The sequence below is a fragment of the Microtus pennsylvanicus genome, chromosome 20 (assembly GCF_037038515.1).
Source record: "Microtus pennsylvanicus isolate mMicPen1 chromosome 20, mMicPen1.hap1, whole genome shotgun sequence".
NCBI lineage: Eukaryota > Metazoa > Chordata > Mammalia > Rodentia > Cricetidae > Microtus > Microtus pennsylvanicus.
In genome coordinates this window covers 30,619,999-30,647,890 of record NC_134598.1, presented here as the reverse complement: position 1 = coordinate 30,647,890, position 27,892 = coordinate 30,619,999, and the positions used below count along the sequence as shown (strand labels likewise).

General features: G+C 46.7%; 1 protein-coding gene across 1 annotated transcript; it reads left to right on the top strand.

Annotated features, from left to right (window-relative positions):
* The first annotated feature begins 201 nt into the window (after window positions 1–201).
* Window positions 202–27,600, top strand: Hal (histidine ammonia-lyase). Its single transcript, XM_075954572.1, has 20 exons — window positions 202–495; window positions 1,037–1,097; window positions 1,202–1,229; window positions 1,430–1,504; window positions 1,597–1,669; window positions 1,783–1,849; window positions 2,409–2,446; window positions 3,073–3,198; window positions 5,709–5,848; window positions 7,957–8,004; window positions 8,966–9,113; window positions 10,408–10,503; window positions 10,614–10,672; window positions 12,076–12,156; window positions 15,215–15,280; window positions 15,357–15,522; window positions 18,686–18,820; window positions 23,455–23,563; window positions 23,664–23,733; window positions 25,624–27,600. Exons 1-20 carry the CDS (start codon window positions 249–251, stop codon window positions 25,762–25,764), a joined length of 1,974 nt encoding a protein of 657 aa, XP_075810687.1. The 5' UTR covers window positions 202–248; the 3' UTR covers window positions 25,765–27,600.
* The last annotated feature ends 292 nt before the right edge of the window (window positions 27,601–27,892 follow it).

The window sequence follows — 27,892 nt, the reverse complement described above, 5'->3', positions numbered from 1 at the left end:
GCTCCTAGTTCAGCTTTCAAAAAGGCCAAAAGAACACCAGAGACAGCAATCAATATTTGTTCAAAGTGTGAATGAGTAAAGACAAGGGAAGGGGTGTGTTTTTGACAGTTCATTCTCAGTCTCCCTGCCAACCACACCCCAGCAGGCAACTCCCCTCCCGGGTAAAGGATAAAAGGCTCTCCAGTCTGGGACAGTAGGGAAGGAGCCAGCGGCCTGTTGCTCAGAAGGGCTGTTCCAGTGTCCGAGCCATGCCTAGGTACACGGTGCACGTGCGTGGGGAATGGCTGGCGGTACCCTGCAGGGACGGGAAGCTCTCTGTAGGCTGGCTGGGCCGCGAGGCTGTGAGACGCTACATGAAGAACAAACCGGACAATGGCGGCTTCGCCTCGGTGGATGAAGTGCGCTTCCTCGTGCGCCGGTGCAAGGGCCTGGGCCTGCTGGACAATGAGGACCTGCTGGAGGTGGCCTTGGAGGACAATGAGTTCGTAGAAGTGGGTAAGTGGCCCGCAGGGGAACGGGTGGAACTGCCGGAAGTCACAGGGGAAATGACGGGGAAAATAGGCTTGCGCACTTGGCCTGGGGGAGCCTCAAGCTAAGCTTCTCATTCGCCCTGTCCTCAGCCTGCGGCAGATGTAGAGAGGCAGATCTTAAGTGAGAAGAGACTGCACTTGAACCCAAAGCTGCAAATCTGAATCCCCTTGCAATCACAGCTTCCTTCTGCCATCAGATAAACCTCCTCAGGCCTGAGGCTGGCAACACAGGGGTGTCGAGATTGCAGATTTAGAAGAAGTGGCCACGGGAGCAGGCATGGAAGCCGGCTAGAACCGATCTTCCACCTACCGCCCCTCGCCTGCCTGCCTGTGTTATTGCTTTCCCGCTTAGAGACGCTAAGGCCATGGGAAAATGTAGGAAGTCACGTGGCAGCAGCCATGTTTGTGCAGTGCAAGCTCAGGGCATGGAGGGGCCATTGCTGGGTCTGGCAGCAGTCCAAATGGTCTGCAAGGCCCCTCTCTCCCCTCCCCCCTTCTCGTTTCAGTCATTGAAGGCGATGTAATGTCTCCAGACTTCATTCCCTCTCAGCCGGAAGGAGTTTTCCTGTATCCTTTCTGCATCGTCTTTAGTCCGCACTGGGGGCTGGGCCTGCCATGGTGGGACTGGGGCTTTCCCACTCTGGCCAGTATGCTCCTTTACCTGGCTTCAGATACAGCAAATACCGGGAGCCTGAAAAGGTAAGCCGAGAGCAACGTTTCTTTCTGTGGGGAAAATGAAGTCTGGTGACACAATACCCCTCCCCTTTTACAGAGGAGAGGGTTCATACCTGAGTGAATGCCACCTGTAAGGACGGATTCATCCAGCTCCGAGTTGCTCCTACAGGGCCACCCCTTAGAAGCTGCCCCCAGCTCACTGAGATTTCACTCCTTCTGTGCAGTACATTGCCTTGGATGGGGACAGTCTGAGCACAGAGGATCTGGTCAACTTGGGGAAGGGACGTTACAAGATAAAGGTACGTGGGGAAGGGAAAGGAGGCCAGCTCCCTGCCGTTTCCACCGGCCACGGAAGACTTTCACAGGCTCGCTCTGGCCAATGCTTTCCTAGCTCACTTCAACGGCCGAGAAGAAGGTGCAGCAGTCCAGGGAAGTCATCGACAGCATCATAAAAGAGAAGACAGGTACCGTTTCCGTTTCCTCTGGGTGTCCTGGCGTTGTTTTTTATGGACAAACGTAAGAACAAAACTTCCATCGAATCTAATCACGAGGGCGTCTGCTTACCTTTTTATTCCAGTTGTGTACGGCATCACTACAGGTTTTGGGAAGTTTGCCAGAACTGTGATCCCTGTTCATAAGCTACAGTAAGTCTCAACTGCACATCCTCGCCACCCACCTGCCCCGACTTTGCGATTTCGCCTCCACCAAGATGGTTCACACTAGCTACATTGACACTCATTGAGCAGTGACAGTCAGTGAGACCAGTGGCTCTCAACCTTCCTAAGGCTGCGACTCTTTAATACAGTTCTTCACGTTGTGATGACTGCAACCATAAATTTATTTCATTGCTACTTCATGACTGTAATTTTGCTACCGTTATGAATCATAACATAAATATCTGATATGCAGGTATAAATATCTGGTATGTGACCCCTAAAGCAGTAGCCACCTATACATTGAGAACCATTGCTTTAGACCAAGCCTTGGGTAACAAATGCTCACACAACCCTGTGAGACAGCCACTCTTCTCATGTATCTTGGTGGACAGTGTGAGGCTTGAGCTGACTTGTACCCAGCTCATCATGAGCGGACCAGACCTACCGTCCCCTGCCCATCTGAAGCCGTAACTCTTGTTTCCTTCATATTCCCGGCCGAGGGAGCGTGTTCACCCAAGCTAAGAGGGTTCTCACCTTTCTCTTCCAGGGAGCTTCAGGTCAACTTAGTTCGTTCCCATTCTTCAGGTAAATTGTTCCTAGTATTGGGTGCCTCCTAAATCACCTTAGATCACCTGAATGACCAGCCTAAGTGCTACCAGCTACATCAGCTCATGTGTTCTGAATGCATGCCAAGGGTCAGGTGCTAGGGACCCAGGAGTGTGAGCAGATGACGTCAGACCAGACCGACCTTGTGCTGCAGCTCAGAAGACAGAATGGGCCTGGTAGAGGGATGCGCTTAAGATAGGAGCGTGTATGCAATCCTTTGAAGAGAGTGTTGTGCTTTGGGGAAAGAATGAAGGCTAGTATTGGGGGCATGAGCTAGGTAGACTAAGCTATGGGCCCCTCACTCTGAAGGGGGCCTGTGTCAAGGCCTCTCTGCATATTCTGAAGGTGTGTAGGCAGGTGAGGTTCACTGAAGGGCTCTTGCAAGGAACTGAGAAGGAGAATTGGGTCTCTAGCTTAGTCTGGACGCGGTTTGAGGAGCCAGACAGGCAACAGGGAGGGCCATCCATCCAGCTTCAGAAAGCCAAGAGAAGACTGGCAAAAGTAGGGAAAGACCCAAGAGGTGAGGGTGGGCAGGAGGTGAGGGATTTGGTTTTGAGGTTTTTTTTTTTTTTTTTCTTGAAGAAAATGACAGTTCTGCTTTGTAGGTGTTGGGAAGCCACTCAGCCCTGAAAGGTGTCGGATGCTCTTGGCTTTGAGGATTAATGTTTTAGCTAAAGGATACAGCGGGATTTCCTTGGAGACCCTGAAACAAGTTATTGAAGCGTTTAATGGTAAGGCACTGACTCCTTCCTTGGGCCTTCTGCAGAAGTTGGCCACACCCCAAAAAAGTATATTGGGATGACTAGATGCCAAGGCTAAAGAGAAAAGAATCGAGATGAGTGTAAAACGGGTTTGGCAAGAAGGAGAACCAGTTGTCAAGTAGCAAGGATGGCAGCTCTAGCTGTTCCCACAAATGTCACCCTATCTTGTGGTATCATGTGAGATAAACATGAACCCTACCAGCAGTACGCCAATAAGTTCAGGCCTGCACAGAGCTTGCTATTCAATGGTGCCCATCTATGATCAGAGAAATGGCAGCAAGTCATCCATAAACATGATTCCTGGATTATGTCCATCCCAAAGGCAGTGGCTCCAGTTGGTACCCAGGAATCTGATGCTCCACCCCCCCCCGCTCGCCCCCACCCCCGACCCCATGATGGATAAGTTGTACTCACACATGAAACTCTAACTCTGTAGAAAGGTAGGTCAAAATGTGAAGAGGTCAACGATTGACTTAGCCCTGAAGGCCACTGTGGGATAGGACATGACGCCACGCAACTCGGTCCTTAAAGGGGAGGCCAGATTTGCAAGGCTCAGGAAGCTGCCCCTTCACACAGCTAAGGATAAAACATGAGGTCAATGGGAATCCTAGGGCTCCTTGGGGGAAAGGGATGGGAAAAGGCACAAGGTCTCACAGTCAGGCAGAGAAGACCAGACATCTGAGTTGCTATGCAGAGGGCCCAGGGGACTCATAAGTGTCACACACTGACCAGTAAAGGTCACAATCTACAGGCTATAGGGCTATTTACACACATCTGTAGTGATCACGTCTACAAGCTCGGCTCCAGCACAAGCCTCAAACCCCAAGACAGTAGAGTTCCGACTTTGAATGATAGATACATTTAAGGCATCTCGGGGTCCCTGCTGCTCTGAGAATTCCCCAGGTCACCTGTAGTCTGGAAACTGGCCCATGGTTGGCACTGACGTGTCTGACTGATGTCATTTAGCAACAACTGTAGAAACAGTCATCACGAGAGGGCTTTATTTTAGGAAACAGAAGCCTCCTTTTAGGGGGTAACTTTTGGGGAGATTTCTGAAAAATAGCACATGCTTATACATGAGCGGGCATAGTGTACAGGGTGGTAAGTGAATGACCGGAGACAGAGAGAGTTTTTTGCCTGTAAAGTTACTGTTAAACAATTACATTATTAGTACTTTGGTCTTTGGTGTGTACAGATGGAGACCATACTTTGTTTCCCAGCCACTCAGACCCAAATAATCACACAGAAACTATATTAATTACAACACTGTTTGGCTCAGGAGTATTCCTGGCTATCTCTTATATTCTAATTTAACCAATTTCTTTTTTTAAAAAAATTATTTATTCTGTATACAATATTCTGTCTGTGTGTATGCCTGCAGGCCAGAAGAGGGCACCAGACCCCATTACAGATGGTTGTGAGCCACCACATGGTTGCTGGGAATTGAACTCAGGACCTTTAGGAAGAGCGGGCAATGCTCTTAACCTCTGAGCCATCTCTCCAGCCCCCTAACCAATTTCTATTAGTCTATGCATTGCCACGTGGCCGTGGCGTTGCCTCATTTTCTACATGTCTTGTTTCCTTGGAGGCTGGCTGGTGTCTGACCTGACTCTGCCTTCTTTTTGTCTGTATCTCTGCTCGAATTTCCCACCTGACTTTACTCTGCTAAGCTATTGGCCTAAACAGCTTTATTCATTAACCACTAAAAGCAACACATATACAGAAGGACTTCCGACATCAAGAAGGTGCGCCATGTCCTTCTTTCTAAAGTAGACATTTTACTGTTGTAAAAAGTAAACATTTACATGTTTTAAAGCATTCTCCAACAGCTTTTATTGGCTGCATATAATCTGCTCACATGAATGTCCCTTAGTTCTGTATCTTAATGATTTCTAACGTTTTGCTCTTAGAAACCAGGATGGAACCATCAACAGCTAGTTTATAATTGTGTTTCTGAGATACTGCTAGAACCCTAAGAGTGACGTCATGACAGCCTGAGCCTCCTCATGTCCTTTCCTCTGGAAGCCTGCCCTCCATACACACACCTTTCCTTTCTTCCTTCCTTCCTTCCTTCCTTCCTTCCTTCCTTCCTTCCTTCCTTCCTTCCTTCCTTCTTCTCTCCCTCCCTTGACACTCACCTACCTCTTTCATAACAACTTAGCTGGCTCTGCTCTCTCCTCTCTCTCTCTCTCTCTCTCTCTCTCTTTCTCTCGGTTTTTCGAGACAGGGTTTCTCTGTGTAGCCCTGGCCATCCTGGAACTCACTCTGTAGACCAGGCTGACCTAGAACTCACAGAGATCCAACTGCCTCTGCCTCCCAAGTACTGCCTAGTTGTGCCTCCGAAACGATCATTCTGGGATATGTATTCTCAAAATGACTCTAAATTCTGTTGGAAATGAGGATTGTCCTCACTGGCAAAGCAAGGATAATTACAACGGTGCAAACCCACTTGAAGTCACTGATGCCGGCTTCTCTTGCAGCCTCCTGCCTGTCCTACGTTCCAGAGAAAGGAACGGTGGGTGCCAGTGGAGATCTTGCGCCTCTCTCTCATCTTGCTCTGGGACTCATTGGAGAAGGAAAGATGTGGTCCCCAAAGAGCGGCTGGGCTGATGCTAAATACGTAAGCCTCACGTAATTGCTTCCTCCATAGTGATTCTCCTCTGCTGGAGCCGGGAGTTCTCTCACACCTTCATGGCTGTCCAGTTATAGATGAGTCAACTCAAGCCCAGGAAAGAATATTGGCTTCCATATTCCCCTGCCAGCGTCCAACATATGTAGATTTGGATGGGAACATATAGTCACTTGTTTTAGTTTTAGGAATTTGCTGTGCACTCACGAGACTATGATGCCCACTGGGGAGGTCACAGTGGGTCACAATTGTATTGGGGAGCTTACCTTACAGGTGAGAGTTATGAAAGACAGAGCCTGCTGTGTGGTCTCTAGAAAGCACAACCTGTTGTTGAGCTTGTCAGGAAGGCATGTTTTACATGAAGCTTGTGATGGTTTCTTCCTGAACAAATCTCAGCTGAGCAGCCCACCGCATTGTTTAAAGTGTCTTCTGTGAGTAGATACGAGGCACCCAAACAGTAAGTGAAAGAGACAGAGGATTGGGACTGGAGAGATGGTTCAACAGTTAAGAGCACTGACTGCTCTTCCAGAGGACCTGGGTTCAATTCCCAGCACCTACATGGCAGCTCGCAACTGTCTGTAACTCCAGTTCCAGGGCATCTGGCACCCTCACACAGATATGCAGGCAAAATACCAATGCACATGAATTCAAAAAAATCGAGAGAGAGAGAGAGAGAGAGAGAGAGAGAGAGAGAGAGAGAGAGAGAGAGAGAAAGGGAGAGGAGAGAGAGAGAGAGAGAGAGAGAGAGAGAGAGAGAGAGAGAGAGAGAATGACCAAGGAGGAAGAAGAAACTAGATTGTCCCTTGGGCTTTGGGAGGATCCAAGTTCAAGGTCATTTTTCTTCCTTGCAACCTATCTTGGTTCTGTCTCTGTGGACAGTGTTTCCTCGGCCACCTTATCGTGGCAGCCAGCCTGACCCTTGGTCAACAGCAAATCCAAACATACCCTGGCTAACCTTTTAGCATTTCCCTCATCTTTAGGATAAAGGCCATAATGTGACTTCAAGAGTGTTGTTTTCCATGTGATCCTCATAGCCCTTCCCACCCAGGGTCTTGATGGCAGAAATTATAGAGTTAGCTTGCAGCTGGAATGTGCTCTGGGCTAAGCAGAAGGCACAACACTTTGTTCCCATTTGTTTCTTTTATGCTGAGAAGTCCTCTAGGAATCCACCCTCTCTGCTCCTCTGCTCCTTTCTTCCCAAGTCACCCACACATAGGTGGTTACGTCTTCTTTGTTTCCCAAGCACTCAGCCCTTGTGTGGCCTGGGTACCCTGAGCTTGTGTGTTTCTGCTGTGTGTACCCTCAGCCCAGCTCAACACCCTGCAGTGAGAAGTGCTCAAACCCTGAGAAATGGACAGAGTTAATTAAGAGGCAGTGGTCTGTCTTTCTCTCACTTTGACTCCATCTTCCTTTCCCCACCAGGGGAATCTCATGTAACAGCAGTTTTTACTTCTGAGAGAAATCGTATTCTGTTCCCTTCCTCTTGGAATTCTGGCTCTACCTAGTTGAGGGGATTCCATAACCTCCTTTTTATTGGTGTGCACACATTTGCTCCTAAGCCTGTTGGTGACAGAGGATGCAGAAACAAGGGTAAAGGACCATCTGAGGTCATGCTTTCAATGCAGAAGCATGCATATAGACAGCTAGCCTGTAGCCCAGCCTTAACCCAGAGTTATCAGGATGAGGAGTCTTAAAGACTGATACCCAACACAGAGGAACTTGAAAGCAAAACGAGACAGGGTTTCTATGTGTAGCTTTGGAGCCTGCCCTGGAACTCATTCTGTAGACCAGGCTGACCTTGACCTCACAGAGATCCACCTGCTTCTGCTTCCTGAGTGCTAGGATTAAAGGCGTGCAAGCCCAGCGCAAAACTTATTCTGTAGGCAACCAAGTTCTTGCTTCAAAAGTTCACAAGTTATTTAAAAAACTAAGCCTGCTTCCTCACTAAATAGACATAGTTGCTGGTCCCAAGAACCTGGCATAATCTTTTATAATACAAACTTTGGAACTGAGAGTATTTCACTGGGCTCTGTATGAAGTTAAAAACTAAGCTGGTGTTTCAAGTAATGACCATGTTCATGCTTTTAATCATTCAACAGGTCCTAGAAGCCCATGGGTTGAAACCAGTTGTTCTGAAACCAAAGGAGGTAAGTCAGTCAAGAAAAACTTGTTTGTGTGAGCGAATCTTTACATATGCAGTTTTTATCCTTAATGGCAGCCTCATCAGTGCCTGAAACACAGTTCATGTGTTGATTGACAGCTACAAAAGGACTCCTCTGTGAATATTTAAGATTAGTAACGCCACTAGTTCCCAAGGGTTCTGTAAGAATATAAATTTCAAAGATAGTTTTCTAATGTTTTTAATAAGAACTGCTTAGTCAAGGTCCCTTAAGATGCTCTCAGCCACAATTTTGGACCAAGATTGTTTTAGGATGTCTTGAACATGATGGAACTTTGGACCAGGATAGTCTCAGGATGTCTTGTCTATGATGGAACTTTGGATCAGGGTAGTCTCAGGATGTCTTGTCTATGATGGAACTTTGGACCAGAATAGTCTCAGGATCTAAGTCTTCTTGTCTATGATGGAACTTTGGATCAGGGTAGTCTTTGGATGTCTTGAACATGATGGAACTTTGGACCAGTATAGTCTCAGGATGTCTTGCTTATGGCGGTGAGAAGCTATTAAAGAATAGAACACAGAGGGCTGAAGATGCTCCACACATTCCGGAGTGCAGGGCCACGCAGTGCCTTGACAAGAGAAGTCAACAGGTACCCTTTGGCCAGATCTGTGCTAATGATTCCAGATATGACGCTGCTCAAGCTCATGAATATGCATGACTGGCCCACACGTGTGAAAACACACAGACACACCAGATATGACGCTGCTCAAGCTCATGAATATGCATGACTGGCCCACACGTGTGAAAACACACAGACACACCAGATATGATGCCGCTCAAGCTCATGAATATGCACACCTAGCCCACATGTGTGAAAACACACAGATACCCAGTTCAGTCAACTGGCCAGTTTCTCTCCTACAAGGACAGATCTCCTCGTCTGTGGGTTCGTTACCCACAGTAAGAAACTTTTCTCCCTTTCCCACAGGGCCTGGCACTCATTAACGGGACCCAGATGATCACGTCCCTGGGCTGCGAGGCCGTGGAGCGAGCCAGCGCCATTGCCCGGCAGGCTGACATTGTGGCTGCCTTGACCCTCGAGGTGTTGAAGGGCACCACCAAAGCCTTCGATACTGGTCAGCAGGCTCTGTTTATTCACTCATTCAACCAGGGTGACTTGGTTGACAGAGGTGGAGGGGGTGAGGGGGCAGGGAAGAGCGAGAAGACGCAGGTGCTCCTAATAGACCCAGGACTGCCACAGCTGCACCTGAGTTCTGTTACGTTCAGTCCTATAACAATGACATTCTGGGTTTTTTTGTTTTGTTTTGTTTTGTTGGAGACAAGGTTTTTCTGTAGCTTTGGTGCCTGTCCTGTTGATAGCTCTTGTAGACCAGGCTGGCCTCGAACTCACAGAGATCCACCTGCCTCTGCCTCCCGAGTGCTGGGATTAAAGGCATACGCCACCACGGCCCTGCTATCAACGACATTGTGAAGACAGACACTAAGCAACCTGATCTAGATCACCGATGATCTGGGCATGCCAAAGTAGACATTGCTTTAGGAGTCAGTGTGTAAGACTTGAAACTCCAAAAAAGGGGGGAGGGAGGGCTGGGGAGAACTCAGTAGGTAAAGATCTTGTTTTGTAAGTACAAGAACCTAAGTTCGATCCCTAGAACTGACATTTTAAAACTTGAACGCGGTAGTGTGTCCTTGTAATGCATCCCAGCTCTCAGGAGATGGAAACAGCAGATCCCTGGTGCTTGCTGGTCAGCCCAGCTTCCTTGATGAGTTTCAGGCCAGTGAAGGACTCTGTTCCAAAATGAAAAATAAGGGAAAGGGGAAAGGGAGGTGAACGGTGCCTAAGGAACACCTATGCTTGCTCTCTGGCTTCCATACGTACATTCATATATTCTCGGGCACCTGTGCATGTGCTCACGCATGGGTACACAGACACGTGTGCGCGTACACACACACACACACACACACAGATTGCAAGTGCCCTGATAAGAAAATTGGGAAGGCGAAATGATATAAGTATCTGTATCTCATCTAGGAATTAATGAATATCAAAGGCTCCATGTTAATACGTAGAGCGGAAAATGTCCAAAAGACGACGTGGTTAAATTAAGCCACTACGCGCGCTCTCTGTTGTCACCAGTCCAGGTCCTTCAAGGGTGGGCCTGGGGTCTTGTGTCACGTTCCTAAGTGTACTCCGCCAACAGTTTGTGTGCCAACATCCACAACAGAGCCAATTGTGTAGATAAAGGAAAATTTGCCTTTGGGTTGGAGTATTTAATTCTGTATGATGAGTGAGAACTCTCAGGACTTTAGAGGGTCCTGCCAGCACCGTGGATGGTCCGGAACCCTCTGTGGTTCATTCTGATATCAGAATTGCACAGACTTTTTTTTTTTTGCCTCCTTCAATTCTAGACATTCATGCAGTCCGCCCTCACCGTGGGCAAATTGAAGTTGCATTCCGGTTCCGGTCCCTCTTGGACTCGGATCACCACCCATCAGAAATCGCAGGTCTGGACAAGTTTGTCTGAGTGGGCTCATGGGTGCCGTGTGTTGGAGAGACCAGTAATGTGTTGCCTGTTTTCTTCCCCACAACTCCTCCCCCGCCCTTCCTTGCCCAGAAAGCCACAGGTTCTGTGATCGTGTCCAAGATGCATATACCTTGCGCTGCTGTCCACAGGTAAAGTCAAGAAGCAGGAGCCTCGCAAAGGCTCCTTCCCCAAATTCAGAGGGGAAAAAAAAATAGAAAAAGAGGAAAGATTTAGAAAATCATGTCGTGGCCAAATGTAATCCAAATCTCTCTGCTGCTTCTGTTAAAAAATTATGCATTTTATATCCATTTCTCTTGTGGTTATCAGTTTCTGTCTGGGTCAGCTAGACTTCTCATTTCTTGACCTCCTGTGTTGATACAGTACAATGGCTAAGTAGCATTGGAGAGTCTCACTGGCTCTTCCTGTGGGGAAAAACCGTAGTCAGTCAGTCAGGAATGTTCAAAGGAAAGTGATCACTGAACTCTGCCTTTCAGAATTCAAGTGTCCATGGGGCATGCGTCTTCTTCCTCTTGCTATCACAAATGACTCTCTGACACAATTTTAAGAAGTGGGTGCAGCTGCTTCTGCATCATCTGACTGACGAGGAGTTACAGACACCTCAGGAACCGAGCTGTCACTCAAGTTCTGGTCGAGAGACTAAGAGGGCGTTTGCCCTCGAGCAAATCCCTCACTGCCTATGACTCAACAAGTGCTATCTGGCGAGCTCCTTAAACAATAGCTCACAAAAAAACGTCTACGGGAGAACTGCTAAATCAGCTGAACCGTAAGACTTAAGTCCTGGTTTAAGAGCCCCTGCTATTCTAAGAATGATGTTTGGCTCCAAATGATGGGCTCCATTATCAGTATCTTCCAAATACTAATTCATTGAATTTTCCCAACTGTGAAATTGATACTTTCTCCCATTTTGCATCCAGGACCTGATGAACGGGGTTCAGTACCTTCCTCGCCCAGATCATAGCATAGATCTTATCTTCTGGTCTTCTGAGAGAAGCCAGAAGTGTACCATGGCTGGCCGTCCTGGGGCAAGGCGCAGGGTGGCAGCTTTCCTTGTGAGCATCTTCAGTGTGGTGCTTTATGCTTCTTGACATCAAACCCTGGATGGCTTCCGCCTGGGTGATCTCTGCGAGTCATGTCCAAGAGAGGCCTATAGTATCTTATTTACTTCTTACAAACAGAAAGTAACTGGTCATCGTCTACTTCCCAAATCACTGTTCCAACCAGAAATCTACCTTGCCTACATCCTACCACCGGCATGGAAATGCAATTCTTTATGGCTAGGGCTGGCGCTTTTTTCCTATACTGCAATGTTTTGCATATAAGTCTAATATTTTTTGTATTTATTTTATATATTATATTAATGTATTTATTCTAATTTGTTTTACTGAGACCTTGTCAGTTGTCTTTATATCCTAAAGGAGCCAATTATACTTGTTATGATCTTAACTGCAAGGACTGGAGATGGTGTTTTACAAGAATATTGACATTCTTATTGGATAATAAGCATATACAGTTTTTTTTTTTTGCGCTTTAGGTCCACGGGGTGGTGAATGATACCATAGCATTTGTGAAGGACATCATTACTACAGAACTGAACAGTGCTACAGACAACCCTGTATCTTTTGAATGTTCTACACGGTTGCAGCTTTCTTTAGCTGGCTGTGTTAGGGTCTGTGTCGAATTAGTCTGTCTTCTAGGTAGATGTTCCAGTCCCTGGAGCTGAGCACTTGGGGGCTTCTTCTAGGTCAGAGTCGGTAAGTGGCAGAAACAGACACGCGAACGTAGGTTTTGAGTCCAGCTTTTAAAATTGACACATAAAATACTAAGGCAGCATTTGTGGATATGTTTCACCAAGGCACTGGCTGAAAGTCACTGCTGAGGTTGTGATTAGCGCCTCCTAGGCTGGCTTTCCCTTCTGCAGCCTGGTTCTAGTGATGCAGGATGCACCGAGCAGAAAACGACATGCTAGCACATCAAAGTGTTCCCGATGACATAAGGTTTCCCCAACCTCAGGTTTCCTTCTGGCGTGGACTCTGCTCAGGTCGCAGTATACGTATCTGTACACATGGTTAAGAATGCTTACGCTTTCATTCCTTGTGGAGGGGGGCCTTTTCTCCTTCGCAGGATCTCTTTCCCCTAGAGAGTCTCTTTTTTTTTTTCTCTTTTTGAAGCTGAGCTAATTAATCGGGGTACAGTCTTCCCAGAGGCATCGCTGCCTTTGAAAACAGGCAAGCCTCTTAAGAACGCTTTTCTTCCCAATCAGGGAGAAGCCGCCTAGGGAGCCACCGTGAGAGCAGCTCACAGCCCTGGTGAGCAGATGGCGGATTACCCAACAGTTGTGGCAGGCTGCTCAAGGTTGAGGCTTGAGGGTGCTTTTTCCATAAGCCTACCTTAGGATTTCTTTTATGTTCTCCGAGGTCGCTTCATGAGTTCAAACTGGTAGTCACTAATCCTTGGGATTACGAATCTGTCACTCATTCTAGAAGGAACAACGTTTTTTCTGCATGCTGTGTTTGTGGTCTTGCTCTTCAGTGGTACAGGGGCAATTCTATACCGGCACAGTTAGACCCTTAAGGGTGACTTCAAGAGTTAAAAGGGAAAGGATTAGCATGAATTTGCTGGTTATGGATGACAGATTTTTATTTAATTTTCTCCCAGCCTTAATTTCAGCCAAAAGTCCCCTAGCTTCTTAATAAAAGACTCTTGATTGTGGATGAATTTTCAGCGAGTTGAGAATACCTCTAGTCCCGATGTTTCCTGCGAGGACAGGTTTCTCCATCCTGCCCTGCACGTAAAGAGCAGCCAGTGCAGAAAGGCGGGTGTTAGGGAAGTTGGAAGTTGCTGGAATTCTAATGACTAACCAAGTTGGGAAACAATAGAATAATACGACATGTTTAGTTACTAAATTAGAGCAGCAGTCAGTCAATGCAGGGATTCAGGGGACTGAGAGAAGACTATGTCCGTGTGGAGTATTGGCTGTAGGATACTTTCCATTGCAAAAATCTTTGCGTGCTCAAATCCCTAATTTACTTGTGGATGGCCCACTCACTTCTTCCTGGACTTTTAAGTCCTCTCTAGATTACCCATGACACCTAGTACAATGTAAATACTACATAAATAGTTGTTCTATTGTATTATTTAGGGAACAATGACAAGAAAATGCCTGCACACACTCAGTATAGATACAACTTTTATTTTTTTAAAAAATTATTTATTTATATAATATTTTAAATGTACATTGGTGCTTTGCCTGCATGTATGTATGTCTGTGTAAGAGGGTGGGATCCTCTGGAACTGGAGTGACAGACAATCTTGAGCAGGCAATATGGTTGCTGGGAATTGAACCTGGGTCTTCTGGAAGAACAGTCAGTGCTCTTAACTGCTGAGTCATCTCTCCAGCCCCAACCCAATTTTTTTTCTCAATATTGACATTCAGAGGTTGGCTCATGCCACAGATTCAAACCCTGATAACGATTAGGTAAATATATTGTTCATAAAGCCCAGAGGGAAAACATAAACTTTTGGAACCAGGATGGAGGGCCTTTTACTAGCTTTGCCTTGTGCCTGCTGGCTTCAACAAAGTGTGCTATAGATTGGGACTATCTCTAGGGGTAATCACACTCCGAGAGTCCAGAGTTCCCTCCCGCGGAAGGGGGTCTTTAGGACCTGAACACTAGTACAGGATCTCTGAGGACAGAGAGGGGAAACAGTCCCAGCATGGATTATTCCAGCTGTTTCGAAGGGCGCTCTATCAGCCAAATCTTCAATTCAACAGCTTCTTCTCCGGAGCATGGGCTCGCAGCTCCACAGGAGAAATAGAATTTGGTTTCAAACCAGGGGTTCATGTTAGTGGTCTCAGCTTTTGAGTACAATTGTTAAATTGGTGGAGTAGAAAAGTAGAAGTTGATATCACAGATCCCAAGAGAAAACGTTTCATATCCCATGGTCTCCAATTATTTGTATACAATTTACCGTGTGTGTGTGTGTGTGTGTGTGTGTGTGTGTGGTGTGTGTCTGTGAGGTGGGTGTGTGGTGTATGTCTATCTGTGTGGGATGTGTGGTACGTGTGTTGTGTCTGTATGGGGTGGTGTGTGGTGTATGTCTGTGTGGTGTGTGTTATATCTGTATGGTGAGTGTGGGGTGTGTGTCTGTGTCGTGTGGTGTGGTGTGTGTATATGGTGTGTGTGGTGTGTCTATATGGTGGGTGTGCTATGTGTCTGTGCTGTGGTGTGTGTGATGTGTGCGTGTTGTGTGTCTGTGTAGAGTGGTGTGTGTATGTCTATGTGGTGTGTGTGTGGTGTGTTTATATGGTGGGTGTGTGCTATGTGTCTGTGGTGTGGAGTGTGTGTGTTGTATGTCTGTGATGTGTGGTGTGTGTATGATGTGTGTGTCTGTGTCTTGTGTGTGTATTGTGTGTCTATATGGTGGGTGTGTGGTGTGTGTCTGGTGGGGGTGTGCGTGTTGTGTGTCTGTGATGTGTGTCGGTGTGGTGTGTGTATGTGTGTGTGTGGTGTGTGTGTGTGTTCCTGTCAACAACTGCTTCCGGGAAGACTTATCTTCCCTCTATCTCTACAACGACTGCCACTTCAATACTAAACATAAGCAGATGGGGGTAGGAGTCACCCTTGAAGTGAGCAACAATGTTATGTGTAAGCCTTAACCTGTTTTGAAAGATGGTCTTTGCCAGTCGAGGAGAGACGATTTCGGGAGGAAACTTCCATGGTGAATACCCAGCCAAAGTAAGTTTTCTGACTGGGCTCCTGACCCTGGAAGTACATTCCGAAGCTGGCCAGCTGAACTGAACTGTTCTCTTAGGCCCTGGACTATTTGGCCATTGGCGTCCATGAACTCGCGGCAATCAGTGAGAGAAGAATCGAAAGGCTGTGCAACCCTTCGCTCAGCGAGCTGCCTGCCTTCCTGGTGGCTGAAGGAGGGCTGAACTCTGGATTCATGATAGCCCACTGCACCGCGGCAGCCCTGGGTAAGGACAGCACCCTTTGTCAGAACACAAGCCCCGCCCTCAAAGAATCACCCTCTGCCTTGGAATGAGCTCTGCTGCTTCTTCTCTTTCCTGTGCGTCCTACCACACACGCCTAGCACAGCAAACAGGTTGAATTTTCACACTGTTTTAGAAAACATAAGACCTAAACCATGAAATGCTGCAAGATAATAATGCAACCGTAAGGTATAAGGGGAAAATGCCCCAGAGAAAACAATCCCAACATGACATTTGAACTTTGTCTGTTTAGCTTTTCCCCAAAAAACAATCAGAGGAAAAAAAGACAGAGACAGTTATAGTCGATGGCAAAAGTTGAACCAAACTGAATGCTTAAACTTTGGAGATCTTCTACTAGACACACTATCCACTAAAAGGTTAAGATGAAGCCGGCGGTGGTGGCGCACACCTTTAATCCCAGCACTTGGGAGGCAGAGGCAGGCGGATCTCTGTGAATTCGAGACCAGCCTGGTCTACAAGAGCTAGTTCCAGGACAGGCTCCAAAACCACAGAGAAACCCTGTCTCGAAAAACCAAAACCAAATAAATAAATAAATAAAAGGTTAAGATGAGCCCTAACATATAAAAATACTTCCAGCTGGGTTTTGGTGGCACGCCTTTAATCCCAGCACTCCAGAGGCAGAGGCAGGTGGAACTCTGAGTTTGAGACCAGTGTGGTCTACAAGAGCTTGTTCCAGAACAGTTAGGGCTGTTACACAGAGAAACCCTGTCCCAAAACCCACACAAATAAATAAGTAAACACTTCCAAGAAGCAATGTGCCTCCTGGAAACTAAGCTCAGGGAAGCTGGTTTCCTATTCGAAACCGCAAGGAGTAGATAACCAACCCATCAGAAGGATGCCCACCACAAAATTAATACCAGTGGTCTTTCTTATTTCCCCTCCCTTAACCATAGCAACAGTCCCAGGAGGGAGGAGACACTGTTATTACCGCCATTGGCCAGGCGAATAATCGGAGACCCCAGAAGCTAAGTGACTTTTCCAATATTGCATAGTAATTGGATGCAGAGCAGAACTCAAATGCAGCCATATTTGGTACCCAACTTCGCGCACTCCCTTCCACGAACTCCTTTTTATCAGCACCACCACCACCACCACCACCACCATCATCATCACTTCAGAGCTTTAGTAACAGGTACTTTCGGTTCGTCAACATAAGTTGTAGGCTTGTTACAACTTAAAAACCTTCAATGGCATACTGAGAAAAAACAGACATTAATAAATAACAAATAAGTAACAATAGCAACAGAACCTATATTTGTCATGATCCAAAAGAGATATCTTTACGTTAAAAGTATTTATTCTAACCATGTGCCTCATAGATAATGCAGATAGTTCTTTCTTATCCGGTTAAGTGGCAGAAAACCAAGTCCTTCAGGTCATTGGCGCCCATCTTTTTATTTCCTGTTGCCAGAATGCCGAGCCATGTTTTTCTCATTGGAGAGCTAAATCGCTTGATGGAATGACTCATAGGCCTTCATTTATTCAGGCCCATCCTGCTCAGTCCTCCGTGGGTGGGTCGCCTGCTTGCTGTAAGATTCTCTGGGTATCTGGATTGTCCCTGAAGCTGTAGCTCTTTGAGGTGGCTGCTGACCTTGGGTCTCATCTCCATGGTTCTCCTTCCCCTCACCCTTGCTGTCCTCTGTAGGTTGTCCTCTGGGATGAGGGCCCCCGTGGAATCACAGCCTGTGACCCCTAAACACAGCCTGTCTCACTGGTCTACCTTGCTGTCTTGCTCTCGGGGTGTCAGCACCCTCTTTCTAGTCCCCCTGCCCAGGAAGCTTAGGATAGGGTGGCCCCTGCATGTTGAAAGAGGAGAACCTCTGTCTAGGATAAGGTGGGCATTATTGGGCCTGGCCTTCTGATTGCTTGGTCTTTCCCCAGCTCTCATTATTCTGGTAACCCTGATGGTAACTGCATGGAGAATCTCTACCACATAAAGAGAGTACAGGCTATGTCTTTACTGCCTTGGGCTTGAATTCTGCCAGGGGCTGTAACCTTTCCTGCCTCAGCAAATCTTTCTTGGTGTCAATCATCTCAGTGAAACCATACCCATTTCTTAGGATGAACCACTTTATTGTTTGGAAAACCTTCCTTCCCAGGCAGGAGCTGTGGTTATGAGGCTGCCTGGGGTCCTGGCCTTGATGCTGTTGGTTGCCATGATGGCGGCTGGGATGTACCTCAGCAACTGTGGCTCCTCTCAGGGTGTGAGGGTCGTTAGGCTGCTGGGGCAGTGGGGTGGCTCAGGGTTCACACGAGTCCACTCTCTCTGTTCCTGCAGCTGGTCCATATCAAGAACCTTGTGTTCATCAGTGCATAATCTTAAAATAGAGTAGCCAGATTTAACAACCACAAAAAAAAAAAAAATGCAGTTCTATTTGAATGACTTGGCATCGACTTATGCTAAACTAAAGCAAAGCCAAAATAGCAACAACAAAACCAACCAAACTTTCTTTTTAATTAAAAGAAAAAATCCCAGTTTAGCTGAGCATCTTGTATTTTTTTTAACAGTACTACCTCAAAGGACTAGGTAACACGATGGTTAATTAAAAGCGTCTGGTGGAATCTAACCCCCAGATCTGCCATTTGTAACCAGTGTGGCGTCAGGCCTCTCCATCCTCTTGATACTGCCTCGGCTGCATAGACCTCACGATGGTGGCTGTACCTTACATCCGGCTGGCTTGAGTATTACATAGACTGCTTATCCATATACAGTCTTGGAGCTCTGCTTGGCTTCATGGGTCAAGGCCAGAGAGATGGCTCAGCAGTTAAGAGCACTGACTGCTCTTCCAGAAAACCTAGGTTCAATTCCCAGCACCCATATGGCAGCTCGAAACTGTCTGTCACTCCAGTTCCGGGGGGATCCCACACCCTTACACAGACTTACATACATGCAGGCAAAACACCAAGGCATGTTTAAAAAAATACATAAATAAATTTTTAAAAAAGCATTGATTGACCTGTTTTTTTTTTTTTTTGATTGTGGCTCAGCACCATCTGGTGCTTGGGTCATGATCAAGAGTCCCTAGAGAGATCCTTCCACGCCGTGGAGACTCTGGGGGAGCTGTGTTAATGTTTTGGCAGCATTCCTTTTTAGGGCCGCTGCCTTACTTGCTCTGGTCTCTTTCAGTTTCTGAGAACAAGGCTCTGTGCCATCCTTCGTCTGTGGATTCACTCTCTACCAGTGCTGCCACGGAGGACCACGTCTCCATGGGAGGATGGGCAGCCAGGAAGGCCCTCAGGGTCGTCGAGCACGTAGAACAAGGTAAAGCTGGCCCGGGGAGGTGGACCTCACTGGGAAACTGGTTTTCCGGGTCTTTCTCCGAATGGAATAATCACCGCCCACTGAGTCAGTGTTTTTTTGGAAACTCCCTTGAAGTACAGGGTGCAGGTCCTCTGGCCCCTCCCAGAAACATTAGGGAGAAGGGGGGGGGGAGTGTGTGAAGAACTACAGAACTACACAGAGACAATCTGACTCCTTGTGTAACTATTTTAATGACGTGGGGGTTTTCTTGGCTTGTTTTAAAATCTGGAAGTGGAGAGGACCATGAACCCTAGCAAGCCTCAACCGACTCGAAAGCCCAAACGTTTGCTCCCCGTTTTTTTTTTGTTTTCCCAGATTATTTTCGGGCAAATCTCCATGTTGTTCGTATATACTTTCTCTCTTCAACATGAATGACTCCAGGTTGGAGAGATGGCTCAGGGATTAAGAGCATAGAAGACTCTGGTAGAGAACCAAGTTCAGTTAACAGAATCCAGACCAGGTGACTGTCTGGAACTCCAACCCTGGAGGCATCTACCTCCTCTGGCCTCTGTGAGTCCCAACATTTATGCACACATGAGAGCGCGTGAGCTCACGCGCACGCACGCACACACACACACTTGCTTTTTCCTTTTATCCAATCTAAGACCCCATTCTGTGTCACCCACATCCAGGGAGAGGCTTTACCCCTCAGGTGAACCTCGCTGGAAACGCTGTCACAGACACGTGTAGAGTTTTGTCTCCAACGTGATTTTAAGTCTGGTCAAGATAACTGTGCTGGTTAGTTTAGTTTTGTTTTGCTTGGTCAATCTGATACAAGCTAGAGTCATCTTGGGGGAAGCAACCTCAGCTGAGGAAAGGCATGTGGGCAAGTCTGTGGGGGCAATTTCTTGATTATTGATTGCTGAGGGGGGAATCCAACACCCTGGGGACAATGACATCCCTGGGCAGGTGGTCCTGATGGTATAGAAAAGCAGGCTGAGCAAGCCAGTGAGCAGCACTAACCCTCCAGGTCTGTATCGTGTTAATTGCATGTATGCTTTCAGGGCTGTTTGGTACTGGACAACCGGTTGGTGCGTTCCTCCGTAGGGAAGACTCATTTCTTCTCAGCATGCCTAAATTGCCTGTAGCTCTTCGTGTAGGCTTTTCCACATCCCATTAACAGGTCGATTTGTGCCGTCCTCATTCAGCTCCTGTTATCAGTGCTTTCCTCTCAGCCAGGACGCCACACCACACCCAGCAGAATTAAACAGCTGAGCCCTGGTATCAGCCTCAAAGACAAACCCAAAGCCTCCCAGCTGCAGCGCCTCAGCCTTTCCTTTGGGCTGGTTCGAATAGGGATTCCAGGCCCCGTTTTAAATCCTATCGTCCTGGTTCCAGGCTTCGTTTAACTCTAGAGTCATCCTCTACCCCTTGTTTTCCTTCTGCCTTTTGACTCAGCAAGACACCAGGCTAGTTTTCTGACAGGAGTTGGATGTTCTGGATTTTCCGGTAGCTTGTTCATGATCTTGCTTTCCTGTTTTCTTTCCCTCGGTCATTTCTGATGTTGTGACATGGATTCCAAAGATTTAATGAGTTGTAGACTCTCCCAGTTGTCAGAGATAAATCACTGGGAGAGTGTTAGGGCCGCCCTCTGGCTGCCTTCCCAGTTGCTGCTTACCTTCGGTGAGAGTACAACAACCCTCCATTAAATATTATCTCCTTAAGTTCCGGAGCTGTCCCAGAATTGCTCGAGTTCTGTCACACAAGGAAAGAACAGCATAGGCTAAAGATGTGAGTTGATTTTTTTTTGTAGTGTTATATTCTATCATAATTCACCTCACCCCTTTAAAACATGTGGTTCAGTGGTTCTCATATATTCACTGAATTGAGCCAACCGCAAATCTTAGAACATCTCAAAAGAATGGATTATTTTTTCATTCCAAAAGAAACCCTGTAGTCTTCAGTTCATCACGCCTCATCCTCCCTATTTCCCCCAGTCACAGGCAACCACTATATTAGGTCCCTATATATAGATTTGCCCTCTATGAGACATTTAATGTAAATGGAGCCACACACTACGTGTTCCTTTAGTCCGGTTTCTCTTACCTGGCACACTACTTCCTGGTTTGTTCCTGTTCTAGTGTGTGTTAGCGCTGGTTTGTTTGGCTTTGGTTGTCCTAAGTAACACAGTTACTGGATGCACTCACGGCGGAAAGACTGGTTTGTTTGTGCCTTTTGGCTGATGAGAATATTTTGGGGGGAGGTGAGTGTTTTCATTTGTCTGGACTGGAACGATGGTGCCAAACAGTTGCTCTTTACTCATCCTTATGGGAGGTGGAGATGGCTTTCCATGGCAGGCGCACAATGGTATGTGCCTACCGGCCGAACGTAAAGACGCCCGTTTCTCCACGTCCTGGGTAGCTCTTGTTATCTGCCTATCATAGCGTGTTTATCTGAATCCATCACCTCCTTCTGCTTCACCTCCTCTGCGTTTGCCACGCATTACAAAACAGAGCGAGCGTCCACAAATGCAATTTAGGCCACACCATGCCCCAGCTCGAAAATTGCCAGTTACTTTCCAGCACTCAAAACCATATCCACCCCACTTCCTTAGGCCTAGAAGCCTGGCATGATCTGGCGTTTGACTCTCACCCCCTTCTCTCATGCCGTCTCCATCCTCGAACCACAGTGTTGTCCTGGGATGCCAGGGAACACATCACCGGCAGCTCCGACTCCAAAGATTTCTGGTCCCTTCTCACTCCAACCACGTAGCTAAACAAACTTCTTCTCACACATCTTCCTTGGCTGGAGCTACTACAGCAGCTAACATTTTTCCTTCCTTTTTGTTTTGTTTTGTTCTGTTCTGATAGCACTCAATACCTCTGATATAGTTAGACTCGTCTACTTCCCACAATGGCAAGGATCTCATCCAGCTTGGCCATATCGCTAGATATGATTCGGATTGATTGCTCAAATGTTCACATGGTGGTAAATGGTTGCCTAGTTATTTAGCGCTGTTCTCTCTGTTTATACCATGAAAGGGGACTCAGCAATAAGTACGAATCGGCTGTCTTACAAACATGTCCATTACTTAAGTTTGTTTTGATTACAGATGTTCAGCAAATCCCTTCAAATTCTGGAATCCAGTAGTGCTGGCTGTAAGTGTGAGGTACGAGGCTGCTTATCACAGCGCCCACTCCCTGTCCTTGCTTAAGCAACTAGCACGGGAGTATGGAAAGTGTAGAAAGGCACTTGAGCAGAGCACGCAACAGAGTGGGCGAGATGCACCCATCTCCTGCCCTTACAGAAACCAGCGTCGGTTCAGAGAAGCAAACAGTGGCCAACCTGGCAACTCTTTGTGTTAATGAACAAGACACTGAAGGGCAGTGTTACGGGAGGAGAATACAAGAGTCTGATCAAGTCTAAAGGGACCAAAAATGGCGTCTTCAAAGCAGAACCCATGATTAAGACCTGAATAACGTATGGCCGTGTGTGTGTGTGTGTGTGCATGTCCATGCGTGTGATATATATATATATATATATATATATATATATATATATATATATATATATATATATATATATATATATATAGAGAGAGAGAGAGAGAGAGAGAGAGAGATTGAGAGGTGAATGAATTAATGTTATGTTGGAAAAGGAAAGCGTATACAGAAAGTAAGTCGTTTCGGGATGCATTACAGTGATGACGACACAGGGCATCCAAGAACAGATGCCAAAGTGCTTCAGGAAGGCACTGCTGGATGATTGACGGTCTGTGCTCTGTGTCCAGAGGTAGCTGGAGGTGATCAGGGGTATGAGATGTAGGAGCGTGGTCTTGATGAAGCAGTTGCGTCGGGGAATGGAAGAGGGCTTGAAGTTTAACGGCCGACGGGAAGAAGGAAGGAAACCGGGTTAAAGGGAACGCCTTCAATAACACAGGGCAGCAGAGTTCTGAAGGGAGGAAAAGAGTACCAAGTCAAGACAATTCTAGAGACAAGGCCATTCTTTTAAATTAGCCTCCTGGTAGGTAAAACACTAGACGTGTTTCCAGTGTAACGAGTAGCTTATATATTTGCAATATACCTAAAGAGTACTGTTATTTATTTGTTTGTTTATTTATTTATTTATTTTTGGTTTTTCGAGACAGGGTTTCTCTGTGGTTTTGGAGCCTGTCCTGGAACTAGCTCTTGTAGACCAGGCTGGTCTCGAACTCACAGAGATCCGCCTGCCTCTGCCTCCCGAGTGCTGGTGTTATTTATTTTTATATAGTATATTCTATATATATATAAGGGGAGTTCTATATATATGAGGGGAGTTTCCCCTCCCCTCATCTCCTCCCAGATCCTCTCCACCCATCCAACAAAACACCTTTTTTTCTCTCCCCCTAGGAAACAGAAAGACCAATAAAACAAATAGCAGACCGGACTAAAATAAAGTCAAGCAAACAGAAGAAAAGGGGGAAAGCGCATAACACTGGTTGGAATAGGTGAACGTCCGTAATGGACGTTTGTAATGGCAGGCAATTTCTTCCTCTCGACACACAGAAATCCATGTCCGTGTACTTGACTCCTGGGAGTTGCAACTCTGGGTGATTTCAGCTCCACAGGATGAAGCCAGGACTTGAACCAACCGCTGCTTCCATGTTTCTGTTTTAGTGTTGGCCATCGAGCTCCTAGCTGCCTGCCAGGGCATAGAGTTTCTACGCCCCCTGAAAACAACCACTCCGCTGGAGAAGGTTTATGACCTGGTGCGCTCTGTAGTCAGGTAAAGTCAACGGGTCTCCGCGACCCACTCCGTTTTCAGAAACGGTGGATCTCTACAGAGGCAGGCGTGTGGCTGATGGCTTGATCTGCTTTCTCTGAAGGCCCTGGATAAAAGATCGCTTCATGGCCCCGGACATCGAAGCAGCCCACAGGCTACTTCTGGAGCAAAAGGCAAGCTGACGGACGGCTTCATGGCTGTGGGAAAGTGAAATGGGGGCTGGGTGTGGCGAGCTGTCTGAGCCTTTCTCTCCTGATTGTTCCCAGGGAGAGATCACAGAGGGATAGAGCCGATTTGCAAGGTGACTAGTGCCAGCTGATAGCCCCCCAAAGGCCCAGGTTGAACCCAAATACCGACTGTGGAAGGATTAGAGGCAGAAATAGGTTTTAAATGGAATGAATGTGGAGGCAGTATTCCCGAGGAGACTATTCATGAAGGTAGCCCATGAGCCTTCTCTACATGCCCTCTGCCCTGCTAAAACACATCCTCTTGCTGATGTTGGCACAGCTGCCACCACCAAATGAAGACGACCCTGTAAAGTCCCAGGGTTCCCTTGTGTCCCTGCACCTACCTGGCTCAGCAAGATCATTTTCTTTACTGCTTATCTCCTCTGATTATATCGGCCAAGGACTTAGGCAATTGATACAGGTGCCTTAAGGGCGCGTCAGCTTTCAAAAGCATACAAACAAAAAAATGCATACACCCTATGCAAATGAATACATATGCATATTTTACACATGTACTTATACGTGTCTCATGTATAATGTGTATGCATATGTAATCCATATAATACCTTTTACATATATGTCATATATACATACATTTATATATACACACATATATATTTATATACACACATGCACACACTTTTATATATATGTGCAAAGGCACATTTATATATACATATATGTATATACACATTTATGTATACATATGCATACACACACATTTTATATATGTGCAAACACACATTTATATATATACACACACATATACACACACACACACACACACACATTTTGTTTTAATGCTTTAAAACCTTTAGAGTCATTAGAGTCCCATTCCCTAGAATCTCTTGATTTCCCCTAGAGCTGTGACCTTGTTCTGGGGGAACAAACTTGCCCTTGAAACTTCACATCTCTGATTTCAGGAGGTGCACCCCATGTCCTTTGAGGGAACACGTCTTCCACGAGGGCCTAGCCTGCGAAGAATACATGTTCTTTTTCAGATTTGTTTCAGATAGTATCTCATGCTATGTTAGCTCAGGCTGGCTCAAGAAAACTGAGCAGCTCAGGCTGGCCGCAAGCTCACAGCAGTCTTCTTCCCTCAGTGTATTCTAGAACCAAGGGTGTTAGGATTCAGGCAGGGGCCACCACTGCACAAGCTAAGAGTTTATTTTGTGAGGGCATAGAATGGGAAAGATTCCTTGGCTGTCAGGGGCCACTGGCAGAAAGAAAAGAAACTACACACCGAAAATGGGGCCTTAAGGAAATAGGTTGGTAGGCGAAGAGGGAAAACCTGGCCATGCGTGTGACAGTCTTATCATCGTATACAAACCTAGCTTCCATCCCATAGTTCTCAGATGAAGGTGGAAGCTGACTCTGGCTTGTCCCAGGGGATGCTTATGGGGCTGGGCGACAGGCTGCATTTGCATACTGGTGGCCATAGAAACACAACCTCAGAGGAACTCATTGGACCACCTTTCAGCTCCCAAGCCTCATGCACTGTCCTATCCACCAACCCTGAGTAAGCGTCCAGAATCTCTCTGTGAGCTGCCAAGGTTCTGTTTGGTTTTGTGGATTTGCTTGTTTGGCTCTGGAGTAGGAAGCAGCTTAAAACCCTTTACAATGTGAGCTTGGTTTTGGACTTTGTCTTTTAAAATCCTTTAATGCAACTAATTAACACAAGAGTGTGTCAGATGGCTCAAAATATAAGCAAACAAGCTGCTACACGTTTGGCCAGGTATGGAGCGCGCTTTGGTTTGGGGTGAAGCTCTCATTTCTTCATAGCGCGTGAAACAACCTTATCCATATTTTGACTTTGTTTCCTTCCTTGCCTTTCAGGTTTGGGAAGTTGCTGCACCGTACATCGAGAAATACAGAATGGAACACATCCCGGAGTCCAGACCACTTTCTCCAACTGCGTTTTCATTAGAATCCCTGCGAAAGAATTCAGTCACCATCCCCGAATCTGACGATCTTTAACGGGCTTCCTCGTGGTGGGGCACATCGGATGTGCCTGAGTCCAGCACAGCAGTGGTGTGCTGAAGGGGAGGCCCAGGAACTGCCCATGATGTATAGAACTCATCTCTTTTCAAACATGCTCTGGTTAGGCCCGTGGCAGAATGCAGCCGCTGGCTCCAGAGCCTTGTTGCCATGGTGGCTGGCTCAAGAGCCTTGTTGCCATGGTGGCTGGCTCAAGAGTCTTGTTGCCATGGTGGCTGGCTCAAGATCCTTGTTCTTGTTGCCATGGTTCAAGGAGTGCTGACTGTCTTCAGGTGGTGGCGTTTTCTTTCTTGGCCATTCTTTTTTTGAGGATTGCCATAATTCCTTAGGTCTGTTTTTACTCTTAGTCTTAGGGAAATCATTATTTCAGAACATTCTTCTTAAAAACATTAGATTTTTGTGAACTCCTAAAAGCTTATCTATAGAAACTCTCGACTGACTTTCTCCGATCGATTGGACCATACCATAACCTGACAAATATGCCTCAATTCAGAATTTGTTCTTAAGCCTTTCCTCCTTCTGCTAATTGAATCATAGAAAAAAAAGTCTTTAGTAAGAGGAGCTAGCTCAGGGGGGTGCATAATTGAGTTCCATAACTGAGTTCATAGTGAGGGTCCAAATTGAGTTCAGATCGTGAGCTTCAGTGTAAAAAAAATAAAAATAAAAAGCTGGGTGCGGTAATGGGCACCTGAACGCTGAGGGGACAGAAACAGGCAGCTCCTGGGGTCTCACTGCTCAGCCTGTCTTGCAGAAATAGTGAGTTCCAGGTTCCGTGAGAAACCCTGCCTCAGGGCAATGGTGCAGGAAGTGCTAGACAAAGACATATAACATTTACCTTCTGGGCTCCACATATGCACAGGAGCAAGTGCACGTGTAAACATTCACATTCACACACACACACACACACACACACACACACGAGGAGGGGAACAGGTTTGAAGCCATTAACTACAGAGGTTACCGGTTCTTTTCTGGGGGGTTGCTTTTGGTTGTTATCTGTGCCCTGTGCTTAAATCACCCCTCAAAGATGAAAAGGGGGTTGAACATAAAGATTGCCCTGGCCGCGCCATGCCTTCCGTATTTCTCCATGCACTGCACACATCTCTGAAACGCTTGGTCATGTGCTCAAGTTGAAGTTCCAAGTTAGTCCTGTCCCCTCCCATAACTTAGTACTCCATTCACCTCTCGGTAATAACTTTGCTAAGCATCCGCCTGTTGCACCGATGAAGCATTTGGGTGTGGGGGTGGGAGCCAACCCACTGCCAGCAATAGGTAATCATTAAAATTTGAGTTTTGTTGTCTCAGGTCAGATGGGGCCTTCAGATATGTTGCCCAATCTCTGGCTCTCCCTCAAGCAGATAAAGAAGACTTTGTGTAATTGTTCAGAAGGGTCACGTGACGTCCCAAGGCGAAGATCGATGACTTTATACCCATCACTGTAAAGGTGTACAAAACCCTGCGTGTACAAAACCCTGTGTGTGCAAAACCCTGAGTGTACAAGAATCTGGAAGTGTGGCTAGAAAGACTGTAATTGGTTAGCAGAAAACACATGCCAGCATCCCTCCCTGGTCACAGACTACAGGGGTGCAAGAGGTAACCCCCAGTCTATTGCCACTCTTCTGAGCATGCCTTGTTCACAATCACTGCCTTTAGCAATTCAAGAGGTGAAAACAGGCCCAGGAACAGGCTTAACTGCAGGTTATTCTTGGTGTTGCTTTTTGTTGAATGTCAACACACACACACACACACACACACACACAGAGAGAGAGAGAGAGAGAGAGAGAGAGAGAGAGAGAGAGAGAGCAAGAGAGAGAACTTACCCATTCTTCTACCCAAGCTGCAGCAGAGGCAGCAAACCCCAGCACAGGGCTGTTCCCACTCCTGGTTCAACAATGCTGGCTTCCTGTCCACTTCTGTCTTTCTTTGACAGATGTCATCCCTAGGTTTTGTATAGAGCTCTGTTAGTTCCCAGTCTTTTTTTTTTTTTTTTTTTTGGTTTTTTGAGACAGGGTTTCTCTGTAGCTTTGGAGCTTGTCCTGGAACTAGCTCTTGTAGACCAGGCTGGCCTCGAACTCACAGAGATCCGCCTGCTTCTGCCTCCTGAGTG